Consider the following 18,530-nt stretch of genomic DNA (forward strand, 5'->3'; position numbering starts at 1 on the left):
ACAGCCCTTCATGGGAGGCTCCAGCCTACCTTTCCAGCAGCAACTCCTTTGAGCCCCTGGAAATCTACTCTCAAGCCACACTCAAATCCATGCTTCCCTAAGTTGTATGCAAATGTTCATGCCTGAATGTCTTTGCTCATGTTGTTCTGTTTACCTGAAACACTCTTCTCTGCGTACCGTAAGACTAAGTCAACTGCTCCTCATGTGTGTTCCACTGCATTTCATATACCTCTTTCTATACACTTGGAATTAAAGTTGTTGGTTTACTGGCCTCCTTCTATAAACAATGCTATGGGGACTTTGACATTCATCTTTGTATTTTCATCACCTCTGTCATATAGTTGATCCTGAAAAAATGTCTGATAAATTCAAGTGCAAGTGACCTGGCCAGATGCTTAGCAGAAAAAGAGACCAAGACTCAGACTGGCTCCTAGTACAATGAATCCTTCTAGTAAACCCTGGGTCCTTTTAAAAATGATTCTCAGAGAAAATAAATTCTCTCTTTAAGATGTACTCTAGCAGCCTAAAATTTGGGTAAGTGATAGGCACAACCTGAAAATGAAAAAAGGGGAAGAGGAAGCAATTGGAGGTTTAGGCTGTTCCTATCCCAAGACAAGCGGAGGTAGGTGCATAGCAGTGACTCAATGCCTCTGAGTTAACAAGCAGGAATTGTAAGTAAGCAGTCGCCTAGTTTCTTTGTGCCTCATTTCCCATCAGTAAAGTAACAGAAACAACCTTTTTCTTCATGGAACTCAGGCAGTGTTATTTTGGAAATAAAAGCGCTAACAGGTAACAGAGAACATTTGGGGCAGGGGGTTGGCTGTTTTTTAATTTATTCCAGCAGAAGAACTTGAAAAAATTCCCCATGACAGCATCCCATTATAATCATAAGAAAGAAAGCCATAGTCTTGAAATTTGTAAGAATAATCCCCAAATTCTTTGTCCATAAACAAGTACACTAGAAGACAATGTTAGTCAAGTTTGCTTTCTTACCAAAAAAAAACCTTTCTATATGTTCAGTAATAATGTCATAATATCCTCATCTCATAAATACTCCACAATCAATCTTGTTTCGTTATCCATATTTATTTTTATTTTATTTACTTGAGAGAGAAAGAGAGAGAGAGGGAGAGCGTGTGTGCATGCATGCACACAAGCAGGGGTAGGGACAGAGGGACAAGTAGACTCCCTGCCGAGTGGGGAGCCCAAGGCGAGACTCAATCCCAGGACTCTAGGATCATAACCTGAGCAGAAGTCAGACACTTAACTGACTGAGCCACCCAGGCGCCCCCATAATCTGTATTTAAAAAGTAATCATGTTTTGGGCGCCTGGGTGGCTCAGTTGGTTAAGTGACTGCCTTCGGCTCAGGTCGTGATCCTGGAGTCCTGGGATCGAGTCCCACATCGGGCTCCCTGCTCGGCAGGGAGTCTGCTTCTCCCTCTGACCCTCTTCCCTCTCATGCTCTCTCTCATTCTCTCTCTCAAATAAATAAATAAAATCTTAAAAAAAAAAAAGTAATCACGTTTTAATATAAAGAAAGGTATACAGAATAATACTAAAGTATGTGTTTACCATGAATCAGAGGGCTTAGTACGGATTAACGTAATCCTTATAATCAACCCTATAGAATAAATACATTATTTTCTTCATTTTACAGATGAAAAAATGAAGCCACAGAGAAGTTAAGTAACTTGCCAAAGTCACCCAGAAAATAAGTGGTAGAGCTGGGATATGAATCCAAGCAGTTGTGTGTTAATTAAGCAGTGCACTTATGTTGTCTTTTATATAACACAATTCATGTTCCTGTCATTCAGATTTAATATATGTTATTATTTTGTCATATTTTTTACATGTTTTGAAAGAAAATGTTACAGATACAGTTCAAGTTTCCTGTGCACCCATTCCCATCCCCCTTCCTCCCCAAAGGCAACCACTATCAAATTTGTTGTATGTCCTGCCCTGTTTCATAATTAATTATTTTGCCTTTCTGATGGTACCTCATTGTTGTCTTATGTTCCTTTGATTACCAGTGAGGTTGAGCATTTTTCTTTTTATTTATTTATTTGAAAGAGTGAATGGGGAGAGGCAGAGGGACAGGGAGAAAGAATCTGAGGCCAACTCCGCACTGAATGCAGGACCTGATTCGGGGCTCGATCCCATGACCTATGCACTGAAATCAAGAGTCTGATGCTTAACCAACTGAGCCACACCCAGGTACCCCTAGGTTGAGCATTTTTCATGTTTACTAACTACATGGGTTTCTTCTTATTAGAAGTGCTTCTTCATTTCCTTTTCTCCATTTCCCTAGTGGATTATCTAACCTTTTTCCTACTGATTTGTGGCAGTTTTTAATATATAGTCTGTGTATGAATATTTTTGGTTAGGTGAATTAAAATCATCTCACAGATGACTGCTTATCTTTTAACTTTATTTAGGATATGCCTTGTCCCAGCTAAGGCTTTTACTTACAGACTTTTACTTTAAGGTTGTCAGCATTTCCAATCTTTTCCTTTATGGTTTGTGCCATGTTTTAAAAACTCTTCCTGACATCAAGGCTATTTTGCAAGATTTCCTTCAGACAGCTTTAAGCTTTATAATTCCACATTTAGATCTTTAAATGAGACTTGTTTTCATGTCTGATGTGAGATAAGGATCTAATTTTATTTTGTTCCACATGGGTGACCAAATGTCCAATACCATTCATTGACCGATCTGTCCTTTTCCCACTAATTTGAGATGCCATCTCTTTCACATACAGTTCCCATTTATGTGTAGGTGTGTTTCTGGGCTCTCTATCCTGCTCCACTGCTCTACTTGTCTATCTTTATGTCAGATCATTCCATTTTAATTATTATAGCTTTATAATAAGATGTATGTAAATTATATATTATGTGTCATGTAAGTTATAATGGGTTTTCATTATTGCCTTGGTAAAACTATCTTTGTAAAAACCTAAATACTTTGAAAAGACATGAAAATATAGTCAATTCTTCTTTTTTTAACAGAATGGCTGTACTTAATCACATATCCCCTTCACCTACCACCCCCCCACCCTCCCCACCCTCCCGGCCAGTGTAGAAAATAAAACTAGAAATTACTAATTTAAAACCAAGTCTTTTACCTTTTCAAAGAAGTACATTGCAGGAAGGAAGGAGGGAAGTGCTTACCAGCCAGGGGCTAAAGACCACCATCCTCAGCTCCTTAAACTCATTATTACAGGCTTTCTACTATGCATGATAAAACCTAAGACAACCCCCACCACTCCACTCTGACAACTGCCCTTTGATCAGTTGGGGAGGAAGGGCTTTACAACATTTAGGTAGAGGAGAGGAGATCCTGTGACACTCAAGTAGGAAAGTCAAGAGCTGGTGATCTTCAAGTAGAAGAACAATAAGACTCTGTGATACTCAGCAGAGGGATGGAAGGTGCCATCTAAAAGGCTAGGGGAAGGGGTGCATGCTGACTGTACAGATCTGGAAGGTTTAACAGTGTTCAGTAACACATTAGCGATCTCTAACTTTATCAAGGTTTTGACTTGCTCTCTCTTCCTGTGGATGTGCAGTCCCTCCCCAGAGATAGAGGGGCCTGATTTTTTTCATTGCCCAATTAGGTGAGTAGAGGAATGAAAACAAGGTTATTGCTTTTTAGATGATGTTGTTAACAGCAAGCAGTGAGTCCCAGAAACTCATGGATCCAGGTACATAATTTTTCCCTAAGATATATTCTCATGGTCAAGAAATTAACAACACAATGATCACACTCAAACCATGTGCAAGGCACTGGAATTGAAGAAAAGGGTATTGCATAGTTCCATTAAAGCCTCCTTCAGCATTAGAAGAGAAAGGGAACACAATAAATTAGATAAGTATCTAGATCATTAAGTTTCTTCTAAGAGACCCAATGAAATAAAGCTCACTCACCTTCACCAGATCTTATAAAACTCTTGACATTACCACCACTACCAATGGCAACTCAAGGGCAAAATTATACAAGGAGAAAGAAATGGAGGGTAAGAAGGAAGAAAAGAAATGAAATACACAGGCAATAAAAAATGTCCATGTCCAGATTTCCTAAATCCTCCTTATTTGGGCTACTTCCAGGTGATTTAGCTGTTCAATCCCCCTGTCAGAGGTATCAACTTAAGAAATGGTAAAGAAATAAAATAGATCATTTCAGAAAACAGTACCACATGAGTTCATGTGGGAAAAGGTATGCCTAAGGGAAAACTAATAATTCAAAATTAACTTTTAACAAATATTTTACATAGTAGTAAGAAGTTCCAACTGGGATTTCTCTCATTTCCCAGAAATGCCCTTTAAAATCCATAGCTGAAAGCAAAGGTCCTAAGTACCTCCTTCCCCTATTCTAGGTTCAGGGAGTATGTTAATCTGTGCTTCCAAGCACTCCCCACAAGGGACACATTTCAGCAGAAACTCCCACTGGGAAGGGAGGGAAGGATTAATGTGAGGAGAATCCATATCCTATGGATTGCTTGTGCAGTATGTACAGCAAGATATCATACAATACAGGGCATCCTGGTATCAGTGGTTAATTACCAAAGGGATGTCATTAATTTTAGCTGAAAATAAACCTAGTGACAAAAAGAAAATTATTTTATTTTTCATGCAACACCTAGGAGAGGTTTAGAGGTTATATTCCTCCAGATTCTTTATTTAAAACAAAAAGCCCAGCCTAGCCAGCTTAGGCAGAAAATAATTTAATAAAGGCCAGAGAATTTCCTAGAACTCCAGTAACTCAGGTTTGGAGGTGTCTGCAAATAACCCAGCACAGATTTGCTCTGGTAGAGGCAACAAAGCCACCAAACTCCGGCGACAGCCTCTACAGTCAGAGCTACCACAGGTGTGCTGTTCCTGCCACCTCCAGAAACTGCAAGATCTGCAACTTGCAAAATAGATTCCTCTAGGTACTTCTGATTAGTCTGGTGTGAGTGCATCTGACTAGCAAGACCTAAGGTCACAAGACTGTGTCCTCACTGAAATATATACTTGGAATCACAAGACTGTGTCCTCACTGAAATATATACTTGGAATCCAAGTTTTTGGCCTCTCCAATAGAGAAATGCACATGAACAAAGGAGGGAATTCTCCCACACAGTAGGAGTGTTCAAAGCTACTGGGTGGTGGGATAGAAACAATGTGCCCCATGATATGGGTCCTGCATTCCCTATATCACTGCTTCTCCAGCTTCAGTGTGCATACAAGTTATGTGGAGATCTTATTAAAACACAAATTCTGATTCTTTGGGTCTGGGATAGGGCCTGAGAGTCTACATTTCTACTAAGATTCCAGCTGATGCCAGTGATACTGTTCCATGGACCATTTTCTAGTAGATGAAGGGATATAACTGCGTAAGATCAGACTCTACTACACTACTTAAGAGTACTGAGCACAGCATAATAATGGCAATAACAGTGATGACAATGAAAAAAATATTAATAATGGTAGAAATTATTATTTGCTGAATGTTTATTACATGTCAGGTATTCTCTTTACCTATATTTTTGAATTTGGTCCTCAAACAATCCTGCAAGACAGGCATTATTATTACTTTACAAATGAGAAAACAGTCTCAGGAAAATGAAATGACTTAGCTAAGTTCACAAGGCTAGCAGGAGATAGGGTTGGGAATCAACCTAGGCATGTCTGATTTCAAACTTGGAGAGACCAGTCTCTACTTTCAATGCCCAGCACTGCCTGACATATCAATCCTAAAATAAGCACCCAGTGATAAGGAAGGAAATGATGGCATAAATTGAGCCTGAATTTTTACTTTGCCTCTCTTAGCTTTCAGAATTTACGTCTCAGGTCGTCCTGCAGGAAGGTACAGGAAAGGATATGGCTAAGAAAACAAATTTAGCCGGGGCACGTAGGTGGCTCAGTCAGTTGAGCGTCTGACTCTTGCTTTTGGCTCAGGTCGTCGTGATCTTGGGGTCGTGGGACTAAGCCCCATGTGAGGTCTGCTCAAGATTCTTTCCCCCTCCTCTTCCCTCCCCCTCTGCTCCTCCTCTCATTCCTGAGTGCACTATCGCTCTCAAATAAATAAATAAAATCTTTAAAAAACAAATTTAGTCTTGTTCTACCTTGCAAGAAGAGGCATATATTTCTTGTGGAATAAGGAAATATGTAAAATACAATGCATATGTATGCATATGCATACATACACATACACAAGCATAAATATTTATGTTTCTACCCCTTATATTATTAGAACACCGTTCTAGTATATCCTGTTCTTGAATGACATATATAAACATCTCCTCCTATGTACCCATGTTAAAAAAAAAAAAAAAAAAAACTTAAGTGCCCAAAACAAAAACAAAAAAATACACAAGTAGCAGTAGGTAATTCTGGTTTGCTGTCCCTTTCAAGATTAGAGCCTAGAATGTCCTTGGAAGGACATCCCCATCCAACCTCCACACTTAGCTATGTGGTTTATGTAAACTGGTCTCAATACCATTTCCAATGGGGGTCTAATGCCCCAGAGACTGATTCAGGGGTTAATGGGAATGTTGTGGCACAGGTTCTGTCTACTGCTGGACATGAATCCTAGCAGCACTTGGCAACCACCTTGGGGACCACGCAGAAATCAAATATCTATAGGGAGAGCTAATACCAAGGAACCTAAGGTGAGAAATGGCAAGAAGAAACTAGACCTCATTTAACCTTTGGCTAAAAGCTTGTTTCAAGATATATCCTCAGACTATAAAGCAATTTATTCTTTTTAAACTTATTTTAACTCAGATTTTCTGTTTTTGACAAGAGAAATCACTGTTTATGTTGTCAACATATACCAAACAATGAGAATATATGACTTAATTTTTAAAAGCTTACTGAACTCAATTTTACATGAGTAGGTTTCAAAAAGTACTCTATTAAATACTTTAAATTATGCCCTTCTTTTTCTATGAATGCATTTTGTTTTTTATAAGATATAATCAAATACTGGGGTGCCAAGGTGGCTCAGTCAGTGGAGCATGCCACTCTTGGCCACTGGGTGATGAGTTTGCGCCTGACATTAGGTGTAGAGATTACTTAAAAAAAAAAAAAGGGGCGCCTGGGTGGCTCAGTTGGTTAAGCGACTGCCTTCGGCTCAGGTCATGATCCCGGAGTCCTGGGATCGAGTCCCGCATCAGGCTCCCTGCTCAGCGAGGAGCCTGCTTCTCCCTCTGACCCTCCCCCCTCTCATGTACTCTCTCTCTCTCTCATTCTCGCTCTCTCAAATAAATAAATCTTTAAAAAAAAAAAAAAAACTTAAAAAAAGGACATAAACAAATAATAAAAATTAAAAGAAAAAGAGATCAATAACAACAGAATTGAAACCTAGAAATGGACCCAATTATAAACAAAAATGTTATGCATAAATCAATTCAGTAGTGACTGGGACTTATTCAATAAATGATGCTGGAACATTTGACTACCTGCAAGAATAATGAAGTGAGGTTCCAATCCAAAATCTATTCTGGCTTCACAGTTAAATGTAAAAAAAGAAAGGAGACCAGGGGGTGGGGGCAGCTGCAGCAGGTGGAAAACCAAAAAAGAACCAGAGGAAAATATAGGTAAATAGTTATCTGATTCAAAGGAGGGAAAGGACTTCCTTAGCAAAATAACCAAATGCTGAAAAGATGACAGCTAAATAGAAGCTGAAAGGAATAACCTTCATAAAAATTAAGAAAATTCATGTCAAAAAAATGCCATCAACAAAATTACTTTAATTACACCAAAATTACTTTAATGGTAAAGAGGGAAATGTATTTCCAATATACAAAATATACTATGAGTTAGTATTTCTAATATATGAGGAATCATATAATTTATTAGAAATAACTGAAGATGGGCGCCTGGGTGGCTCAATCGTTAAGCGTCTGCCTTCGGCTCAGGTCATGATCCCAGGGTCCTGGGATCGAGCCCCACATCGGGCTCCCTGCTCTGCGGGAGGCCTGCTTCTCCCTCTCCCACTCCCCCTGCTTGTGTTCCCTCTCTCACTGTGTCTTTCTCTGTCAAATAAATAAAATAGAAAATAAAAATAAATTAAAAGAAATACTGACGATGTGTATTTTCAAAAGAAAAAATATATATATTTCAAATCTGATAAGAAAAAGTTGATTACTTGCTGGGGAAAAAGCTGATTAATAAATGGGGTCCTTGCACAAAATCATAAAGGAAGTCATGTGTATGTGTGTATATTTAAAAAATATACACATAAAAACCCAACTGAGAATGCAATAGAGATTTAAATTTATGACAAATGCCCCAAATTTACATTTAAAAACCTCAAAATTTAATGGAATCTAAGCCACTGGGGAGACAGTCAATAATTCTTCTAATAATATGTCCTCTTTACTCATTACTGTTTGCTGAGATTTGGGTTGAGCAGTATAACAGGGCTGACATGAAAATTAATAATTTTATCCATACCTTGATTAACATTTTATCACTTGTGACCCTCCCCCTTCTCATGTGCTCTCTCTCATTCTCTCTCTCAAATAAATAATAAAATAAAATCTTAAAAAAAAAAAGTCAACATTTTATCACTTTGTGAGTTTAGTTTTGAACATACATAAGGATGACTTTCCACTAGGAGAACAGAATTTAAATGGTATCAGTAAAACTAAACAAAATGAAACAATTTCTCCTTGTTTCTGGTTGACTCAACAGTCATTTGTCAGAATATTTATTTTAAAAAATATTATTCAAAGATATGCAGTATTTCTACAATGATTTGGTAAGGACTCCAGCTTATACAACGTCCGTTTTAAGAAGAGCACCTGATTTTGCTTTCAGCTAGCTCTTTCAAAAGCTTTCTTCTTTGCTTAGTGCCAAGTATACTTTATATATTAACTGAGTTAGGTCCATCTGTACATATTCATTCACATACATTTGGATGTGAATTCTAAATTAAAAAAAAAAAAATCTATGTTTAGAATGAAGACTATCTATAAAAATAAATACGCAAAACAAACAAATAAAACTGTTAAGAGCACAGAGACTAATTTGGGCTCTATAGAACAAAGGTAAATGGTAAGTTAACTTTATCTAACTCCCACGAAAGAAAAATGTCAATCAGACTTTTGTTCCAGTGATGTTTTGAGATGATGTAGGCTTGTAGGCCCCTTGCAGGCCAGGGTCATTTGAGGACTGCAGTGAGGTTAAGGTCGGCCAGGCAGGCCTAGGCCAGGAGGAGAAAATGTTCTCTTCCCCTTACCTCATGTTGCAAGGCCTAAATGCCTGGATCAGCAGGAAGTGGCTCTTGCCTAGCTTAAAGTGTATCTTTCTAATCAGAAGTGTTCTTTCTAAAGACAAAGAACATGTTGTCTCCAAAGGAAGGATGGCTAAGAGAATTCTTTATTCTGCAAGCATAAACAGGATGTATTTTGTTCTTATTGCATTTCGTGTATATTTCACTTCACAGATGTTGGCTTGATACACTGTTATGTTTATCTGATCTCTGCGAGTATATAGCTATGTGAGAAATAAATGGCAGTATGCAGTTGCAAGTGCTGCCTTTGCTCTGCATCCCCTGTGTCCTGGTGATTTTGTAGACCCTTACCCAGGGACCCCAACGCACTAGACGTTGACAATTGGCGCCCGAACAGGGACCCTGAAGGACGTACAGGAAGGGTGAGTAACTTAATTAAGTACAGGGTGATGGGACAAGAAACTTCTACTCCTTATGTTCGAATGCTGAAGCATTCTCTTGCTGTCTATGGTATCACTGTCGCTTCTAATGATATTGAGCTGTGTTTGAAGGTGGTTCGAGAATGGAATCCTTGGTTTCCAGAGGAGGGAACTTTAGATTTAGATAATTGGCGGCGAGTTCGACATAATGTCGAGAAGGCAATGAGACAGGGAGAAAAAATTCCCGTGCGGTTTTGGTCTATTTGGTTGATTATTTTTACAGTGCTTAAAGCGATGGAGGATGACCGCACGGTTGAAGATTTCCAGAAGGAGATGGCTCCTTCTATACAAGACCTCCCTCTAGATACGGATGAGAAAAGGGCGGTAGAGAAAGATACCTTTAAGCTTACACCATCCCGTGAGCCTAGCGAGTGTGGTAATGAAGAACCAAAACCGAAAGTAAAGTCGGATCCCGAGGTGGAGCATGTGTGGAAGGTTTTTCAGCAGGTTATGGCTATGGCGGAAGAGTCTAAGAAACCCTCTAGGAAGCCCTCTGCTCCGCCTTTGCCGTCTGTACCAGCTTTCTTCTAAAAATCCTTTCCTTTCTGCTGCTTTAGCTGAGCTTGATGCGCTAGAGGATAGCGATGATGAGGGTGGCGCAGGTAATTCTGTCTTTGCTTTTCCTGTTCTCAGGCCTCCCCCAATCCAGGGGGTGGCACAAGCACCATATTTTGACGGAATAGGTATAGAAGATATTGGTCGCTTGAAAAAGGCAGTGTCTTTATATGGACCTCAATCACATTATGTTAAGGAGCTAGTCAATGGTCTAGCTTGACATAACAATTTTTCTCCTGAGGACTGGAGGGTCCTCTGTCGGGCTCTTTTAAAGGAGCCTGAATATCTGCAGTGGCAGATGTGGTTTTCTGAACTTTGTATGTATGTACATGTGGTAATAGATACATATTCTCAATTTATATGGGCCACAGCACAAAGTGGCGAAACTGCACAACATGTTATCACCCATCTTCTAGAAACTTTTGCTGTGATGGGTTTACCATCTATTATTAAAACAGATAATGGACCTGCATATAGCAGTAAAAAATTTCAAACTTTCTGTGAACAATATGGTATCATGCATAAAACAGGCATTGAATACAATCCTCAAGGGCAAGCTATTGTAGAACGTGCGCATAGTACTTTAAAGTTGCAAATTAAAAAATTAAAAAGGAGGAAAAAGGATCATATCTTAGCATTCACTCAATCAAATGCACGTTCTATTTTGCAACAAGCTCTGTTCGCATTAAATTTCTTGAATCTTCCGCAGGGAGATATCCTCTCCCGTGCAGAGAAACAGTTCATAGAGGGAGAGGTCGCTCCCCCTCCATTAAAGGAACATATATGGTTTAAACCAACCGCAGACGCAGAATGGCGACCGGGGCTATTGCTTTATAGAGGGAAGGGTTATGCTTATGTCTCCACAGAGGATGGACGGACCTGTTCCTGGCTCCCCGCGCGATGGATCCGGTCGAGGGCCAATTCGAACGGCACCGTATCCCACCAGGCGACAGATGGGGAATCCAGACCAAGATGAACTTCCGTTACAGGCCATGGCACATCTGAATTTGGGAGGACGACGTCGCTGTTGGCAGATATTTGCTACTGCTTTGCCGACTTGGGGGCAAATTAAAAAGCTTAGTGGGGAAGGGCAAAAAATCCTGCAGCGAACGGGGAAGGCTTATACACCTGAAAATTTATTTTTGGCTATGTGTGTCCTGCTTACTGTATCAGATGCCGCTACGTTGGCCAATTTACTTCTTAAGCAACTTAAGGGACTAGATCCAAAAGGTGGTATTCAAAGTTTGGGGCATACTGCTGGAGGAATGGGATTTGTATTGTTGATTGTTATCTTATGCTTTATGCTGTTGCATTTTTGCTATCTAAAGCCTTCCCAGAATTCTATGGCCATCCTTTGGAGAGCACTTTTATTAAAACAAAAGAAAAAAGAAGGAATTGGGGCGCCTGGGTGGCTCAGTTGGTTAAGCGACTGCCTTCGGCTCAGGTCATGATCCTGGAGTCCCGGGATCGAGTCCCGCATCGGGCTCCCTGCTCCGCGGGGAGTCTGCTTCTCTCTCTGACCTTCCCCCTCTCATGCTCTCTCTCTCTATCTCATTCTCTCTCTCAAATAAATAAATAAATAAATAAAAGAAAAGAAAAAAAAAAGAAGGAATTGAGATGATGTAGGCTTGTAGGCCCCTTGCAGGCCAGGGTCATTTGAGGACTGCAGTGAGGTTAAGGTCGGCCAGGCAGGCCTAGGCCAGGAGGAGAAAATGTTCTCTTCCCCTTACCTCATGTTGCAAGGCCTAAATGCTTGGATCAGCAGGAAGTGGCTCTTGCCTAGCTTAAAGTGTATCTTTCTAATCAGAAGTGTTCTTTCTAAAGACAAAGAACATGTTGTCTCCAAAGGAAGGATGGCTAAGAGAATTCTTTATTCTGCAAGCATAAACAGGATGTATTTTGTTCTTATTGCATTTCGTGTATATTTCACTTCACAGATGTTGGCTTGATACACTGTTATGTTTATCTGATCTCTGCGAGTATATAGCTATGTGAGAAATAAATGGCAGTATGCAGTTGCAAGTGCTGCCTTTGCTCTGCATCCCCTGTGTCCTGGTGATTTCGTAGACCCTTACCCAGGGACCCCAACGCACTAGACGTTGACAATGTTTCTAGTAAAATAGTATTTCTTTAAAACTAATAATATCTTGGGGCGCCTGGGTGGCTCAGTTGGTTAAGCGACTGCCTTCGGCTCAGGTCATGATCCTGGAGTCCCGGGATCGAGTCCCGCATCGGGCTCCCTGCTCGGCGGGGAGTCTGCTTCTCCCTCTGACCCTCCCCCCTCTCATGTGCTCTCTCTCTCTCCTCTCATCCTCTCTCTCAAATAAATAAATAAAATCTTTAAAAAAAAAAACCCTAATAATATCTTAGCAATATAATATCCTTCCAAAGAACAATGGATCAAAACATCAGGATGATTCCTTAGGAAACTCCCATTACCAGTTATTCATACTGTTTTTCCTTAAAGGTTCAACTCCAAGCCAAACCAATTCTCTTTGCAAGAGTACAGCTAAATCACAGTTTAGGATTGTATTCATTATGTGCCGTACTTGGCCATACCTGCTTTTTATAGCTATTATAAAAAGTGCAATTAAAAAAAAAAGTGCAATTTCATTAAGAGAAGAGAAAAACCTGAGAATGTAATCTATACAAAAATGAATAGTTTAAAATATTTCTTTTTCAAATAGGCTGAATTTCTTTTCCAAAACAATTATATAATGAGATATTCATATTTTGTTTTGTAAAGAGCCTCGAGGGACACCTGGGTGGCTCAGTCAGTTAAGTGTCTGCCTTCGGCTCAGGTCATGATACCGGGGTCCTGGGATCGAGTCCCATATCGGGCTCCCTGCTCAGTGGAGATCCTGCTTCTCCCTCTCCTTCTGCCCCTTCCCCCCTCCCCCCCCACTCATGTGCCCTCTCTCTCTCAAATAAATAAATAAAATCTTAAAAAAAAAAAAGGGGCTCCTGGGTGGCTCAGTCATTGGACATCCGCCTTCGGCTTAGTTCATGATCCCAGGATCCTGGGATTGAGCCCCACATCGGGCTCCCTGCTCAGTGGGAAGCCTGCTTCTCCCTCTCCCACTCCCCCTGCTTGTGTTCCCTCTCTGGCTGTCCCTCTCAAATAAATAAATAAAATCTTTAAAAAATAAAGAAAAAAGGAAAGAAAGAAAAAGAACCTCGATGTTTCATTCACTGTCCACTAGGCAGATGCAAGGAAATCTGGGGTAAGTTAGTGGAAGGGGTAATACAACAGTATTACTAAGCTGGGGTAAGTTAGTAGAGGGATGCTGGGGTAAGTTCATGGAAGGATGTGTGATACAAGTCTTACTAAGGCTGTTTTGATATACTGGACTACTTTGCAAAATACAATTCTGAATTCTACCCTCAAATATAAAGTAAGTGAGAATGCAGAAAACCCTGTCAGGATAAGTCTCCTATTTTATTTAAAAAAAAAATGGGGGGGGGGGGACACACAAATAAACCAGATACAACTATTTATTTAAGTGAAAAGGTACCACTATTTATATCCTGTATGTACTAAGAGTCAGATTTCCTACCTAATACAAAGACTTTCACCAGCCTAATAAAAATGTGTCTAAATTATGCCAGGATTAGCCAAAGACCATACTGTTAAAAAGTTCAACATCATTAGTCACTAAGGTAATGGAAATCAAAACCACAATGAGATATTACTTCATGAACCCAGGATAAATTATCATTTTTTTTTAATGGAAAACAACAAGTTTGGTCAGCATGTTAAGAAACAGGAACCTTTTTACACTGCTGGTGATTTTAAAACAGTGGAACTACTGGGATTCCTGGGTGGCTCAGTCGGTTAAGCATCTGCCTTTGGCTCAGGTCATGATCCCAGGGTCCTGGGATCGAGTCCCACATTGGGCTCCTTGCTCATCAGGGAGCCTGCTTCTCCCTCTGCCTGCTGCTTCCCCTGCCTGTACTCTTGCTCTTTCTCTCTCCCACACTCTCTCTCTGGCAAATAAATAATCTTAAAAAAAAATAGTGGAACTACTTTGGAAAACAGTTTGGCAGCTCCTCAAAAAGTTAAACATAGAATTATCATACACCCAGCAATTCCACTTCTAGGTAGTTGCCCAAGTGAAATGAAGTTATATGTCCACTCAAAAACTTGTATACGAGTGTTATTAGCAGCATTATTCATGATAGCCAAAAAATAGAAACAACCTCAATGGTGAAAGGAAAAACAAACTATGGTATATCCATATAGTGAAATATTATTTGGCAATAAGAAATCCTGATACATGCTACAATGTAAAAAAAAAATATGCTAAGTGCAAGAAGGTAGTCACAAAAGGCCACATGCTATGATTCCACTTATATGAAAGGTGCAGGATAGGCAAATCCATAGAAACATAAAGTAGATCAGTGGTTGATGGGCTGGGAGGAAGTAAAAAGGGACTGCTGATGGGTATGGGTTTCTTTTTGGGGTGATAATAGTGTTTTGAATTAGATAGTGGTGATGGTTGCACAACTCTGTAAATACACCAAAAACCACTGAACTGTATACTTTAAGAGTGTATCTTATGGTATGTGAATTATATCTCAGTGAAGCTATTATTTTAAAAAGAAAGAAAAATGAATAAACTGAAAAGCATAATTTTGAGTCAGGATATGAATATTTTCATTGTATATCTTATTAATAATACTATGACTGTGTCAGTAAAATCATAAATTGGGTAAAGGCAGAGGTACTGCAGGCTTCTAGGAAACTTTTCCCAAAATACATGACTTCCTTGAGAAGGATTAAAATGAAACAAACCAAAACGTGCCACAAATTTCTGCTTTCTATATACTCTGTTCTGTATGTCTGTTCATCTTTGTCCACGTTTCTACTTCTGGCTCATTAGATTTGAATAATGAACCCAAGTGCACGACACCCCAAACCCTCTTTATATAGTAATAGCCTCAATTAAATAGATTCAATAAATACTGCATGTTAGAATTACAGAACATTAGAATGTCAAAATTAGATAGAGACCTCATACAATTATTTCCCTCTCCTCTCAGTCCATTCCAGTTAGGCCCATGTATTCCAGGAGTGCAAGTTATCAGACTCTTTTAAATTTTGAGATAAAAAAATACTTCTTTTAGAATTATTTGTAGCTTTTAAAAATACTTGTTCTAGGGCGCCTGGGTGGCTCAGTTGGTTAAGCGACTGCCTTCGGCTCAGGTCATGATCCTGGAGTCTGTGGATCGAGTCCCACATCGGGCTCCCTGCTCGGCGGGGAGTCTGCTTCTCCCTCTGACCCTTCCCCCTCTCATGTGCTCTCTCTCATTCTCTCTCTCTCAAATAAATAAATAAAATCTTTAAAAAAAAAAAAAAATACTTGTTCTAAACTGCCACAGCAACTAAAATGAATAGAAAGGCCAAGCTGGTTCAGACAAACAAATGATAATGGAAAAGCACCAGTTTTATTGTCATTATATGCCTAACCCAAAATCGTATCATTCTGGATTCAAAGAGCAACCAAATACCTTGATACTGATAGGAGAGCATAAAAAATTTTTTTTCAAAGACAACATTAATATACAAAAATTATTCAGCTTGCGGCGCCTGGATGGCTCAGTCAGTTAAGTGTCCAACTCTTGATTGCGACTCAGGTCACGATCTCAGGGTTGTGAGATCAAGCCCTGCATCAGGCTCCGTGCTTAGCATGGAGTTGGCTTGAGATTCTCACTCTCCCTCTAGCTCTGCCCCTACCCCCACTTAGTCACTCGCTCTCTCTAAAATAAATATTTAAAAAATAATAAAAATAAAAATTATTCAGCTTAAGATCAGATACAAACCTTAAATCTAGCCATGCAATATCAAGAACACAATCCTACAGCTGTCCTCTCAGCCCTGAGGTACACGGACTGGACGGATGGCCTTAACTGAGATGAATTTCCTTCAGAGTATCACCTGGATAGAATATATTTCATTATTTCTATCTTTCTGAGAATAATAAAGGCCTGAATTCTAGCAAACTGAGCCAATGGTTTTTTAAGTGCTGACGGCGCAGAATTCTCGGACGTGCATGGATGAGGGACTCTCTGTCACCTCACGTGCCATACCTGGTATGCACTGTGCTGTGGCCTCAGTGGTTATGGTTGGAGCGACTGGGGGCTGCTGCTGACTGGAGCTCACTTCTGGCTCTGTGTTAACTGAGGGAGAAAGAGCTACCTCACAGGAGGAAACCTGGTTGGGCAGATGGGGCAGGAACTCTTCCGAAGCAACTTGGTCATCCTGTCCAGGCAGTTGCAGGGCAGACAAAGGGATGCTGATCTGTTTGTTAGGATGGGATGTGCTCACAGGCATCTGCATGGACACCTGATGGTTGGTGCCATGGGCACCAGGGGGTCCTCTGTTTGGTGAAGCCAGAGATACCCTGGCAGTCTTCTGGACGATTGGTCTGGACATGACAGAGGGGGATGCAGCTACACCATGTGGGTCTAGCTCTGTGCCAATGGCAGATGTCACATGGGGAATCAGCTTAGCAGACCCTATGCAGGAGGGACCAGCATGAGTTTGAGGCTTGGGTTTTGCCATCTGTGTCAATGACAGGGCTGGTCCATCCACCCCGCCAGTCAGCTCTGCATTCGCCACAATGTAATAATCTTCAGGAATCTCTTGTTTGATTTTTTTAATGATGACATCATTGCTGCATTCATCAACCATTTGAGTCTGGGAGCTGGAATGGAGAGAAGATGGGACTATTCCAGGCCTTTTTCGAGCAATGCTTTGAGGCCTTTGGGTTTGGGGTTCAAAGTCACTATCCTCGTCTGTAACAGAAGACTCACAAACCATGTCAAACAGGGTGTTTTCATCTTCATATTCTTCAACAGCTTCATCCAGTTCAGAGGGCTCACTGCAGTAAGAGAAGTCACAAGAGTCTCTGGTCCGATTACAGTCTAGCTTCGCTTTCACTGGTCTCCCAGGGTATCTTTCAACCGGGCTAGTTTGTGTCTCAGAGGGTACTCCAATTATACTGGGACTATCAGAGTTAAAACTTCTGTTATCCTGGAAACAGACCCTTTCTTGGGACCCAGCTCTGCAAGTAGCTGTCAGTGGCCAGTGATAAGCATGGCCAGCACTACAGCCCCACATTGCTGTAAGGTTCCCATGGGAACCTTCCGAAAGCAAGTGTTTCAGGTTTGGAATGAGGCTGCAAATGGTCCCATGGCTGTGGGCCCAGCTGACCAATTTGGACAGATTCTCAGATGAAGTATGAAGGCAATCCTCCATGTTACAGGATCAGCAGTGTCTTTCCTAAAGGGAAATAATCAAAATAAGAAGCCATTATTACCCAAGATATTCCCATATCTCCATTACTTCAATTTCCTTGAACTATGATCACATGGCATAAAAAAGAATTGTACTTCAAAACTGTATCTAGATAATATCGCTGCACATGGGCAGACTGGAAGAGAATACAAGGAAAAGTAAAAAAGAAAAAAAAAGTGATGCCTATTGGCTGTCAGACGAGAAGATTTTTGTTAGTTTCCTTGATTGTTACAACACTATCTGCATAAAAATATTTGCATGAGAAAAAAAGTGGGAAAGAAAAAAAACAAGCAATAAAAAAGAGGTGAGCTTTTTCATGGTATGTTTTACTTCCAAAGTCACAAAGAGAGGTTTAGTCAGCTCTTTAATAATAAAATGTGTGCATTATCTGTATTAACCAAGAGGATGCACTTCCAACTTTACCCTCCGCCATCAGAAACTTCATTACTAAAGGCAGAACCAACAAAGGCTTAGGTCCATTCTAGGATGAGTCACAGAAGGAAAGTCAATCCTCTGCTGGGCACCAGAAAACAAATGACGTAACTGAGAGTCCAAGGAGAGAATGAAGTGCTATAGTGGGGCAGAAAAAGTCTTTAGCAGGGAAGGGAGAATGGACTGGGAGGAGAGCCACTAGAGGGCATCTGCTGGGGTCAGAAACACAGGCAGTCTATAGGCCAGAAGCAAGGATAGGTGGGCCAGGTGCCAGGACTCTAACCAAATCTTAGGAGCTGGCTTTCTGCCTCCTTGCTGTCTGAAACTCCTGAAATACTGCCCTTCACCTCACAGTTTGGAGGTAAAAGATGTGTCTGGTTTATTCCACCATCTAAGCTTCCTGGGCATCTAAGGATAACCAACTATCAAATAGGAGTAAACCATTCTTTATCGGGCGGAGGTCAAAAACAATCACTTGTTATGGGCCTGTGGCTGGGTAACAGTGAGGACAACATGATGGGCAAGAAAAGTAAAATGGGACATGTGG

General features: G+C 40.4%; 1 protein-coding gene across 1 annotated transcript in view; it reads right to left on the reverse strand.

Moving 5' to 3' along the window:
- KIAA1958 (KIAA1958 ortholog) overlaps positions 1-18,530 on the reverse strand; it is a 159,215-nt gene that overhangs the window by 69,419 nt on the left and 71,266 nt on the right. Inside the window, exon 2 of the mRNA XM_035016045.1 lies at positions 16,342-17,536. Within this exon, the coding sequence (XP_034871936.1) occupies positions 16,342-17,512 (1,171 nt within the window). The 5' untranslated portion in view covers positions 17,513-17,536. The remainder of the gene's footprint in view (positions 1-16,341; positions 17,537-18,530) is intronic.

Source organism: Mirounga leonina, unplaced genomic scaffold (genome assembly GCF_011800145.1).
Source record: "Mirounga leonina isolate KUSES-001 unplaced genomic scaffold, KU_Mleo_1.0 Mir_170, whole genome shotgun sequence".
NCBI lineage: Eukaryota > Metazoa > Chordata > Mammalia > Carnivora > Phocidae > Mirounga > Mirounga leonina.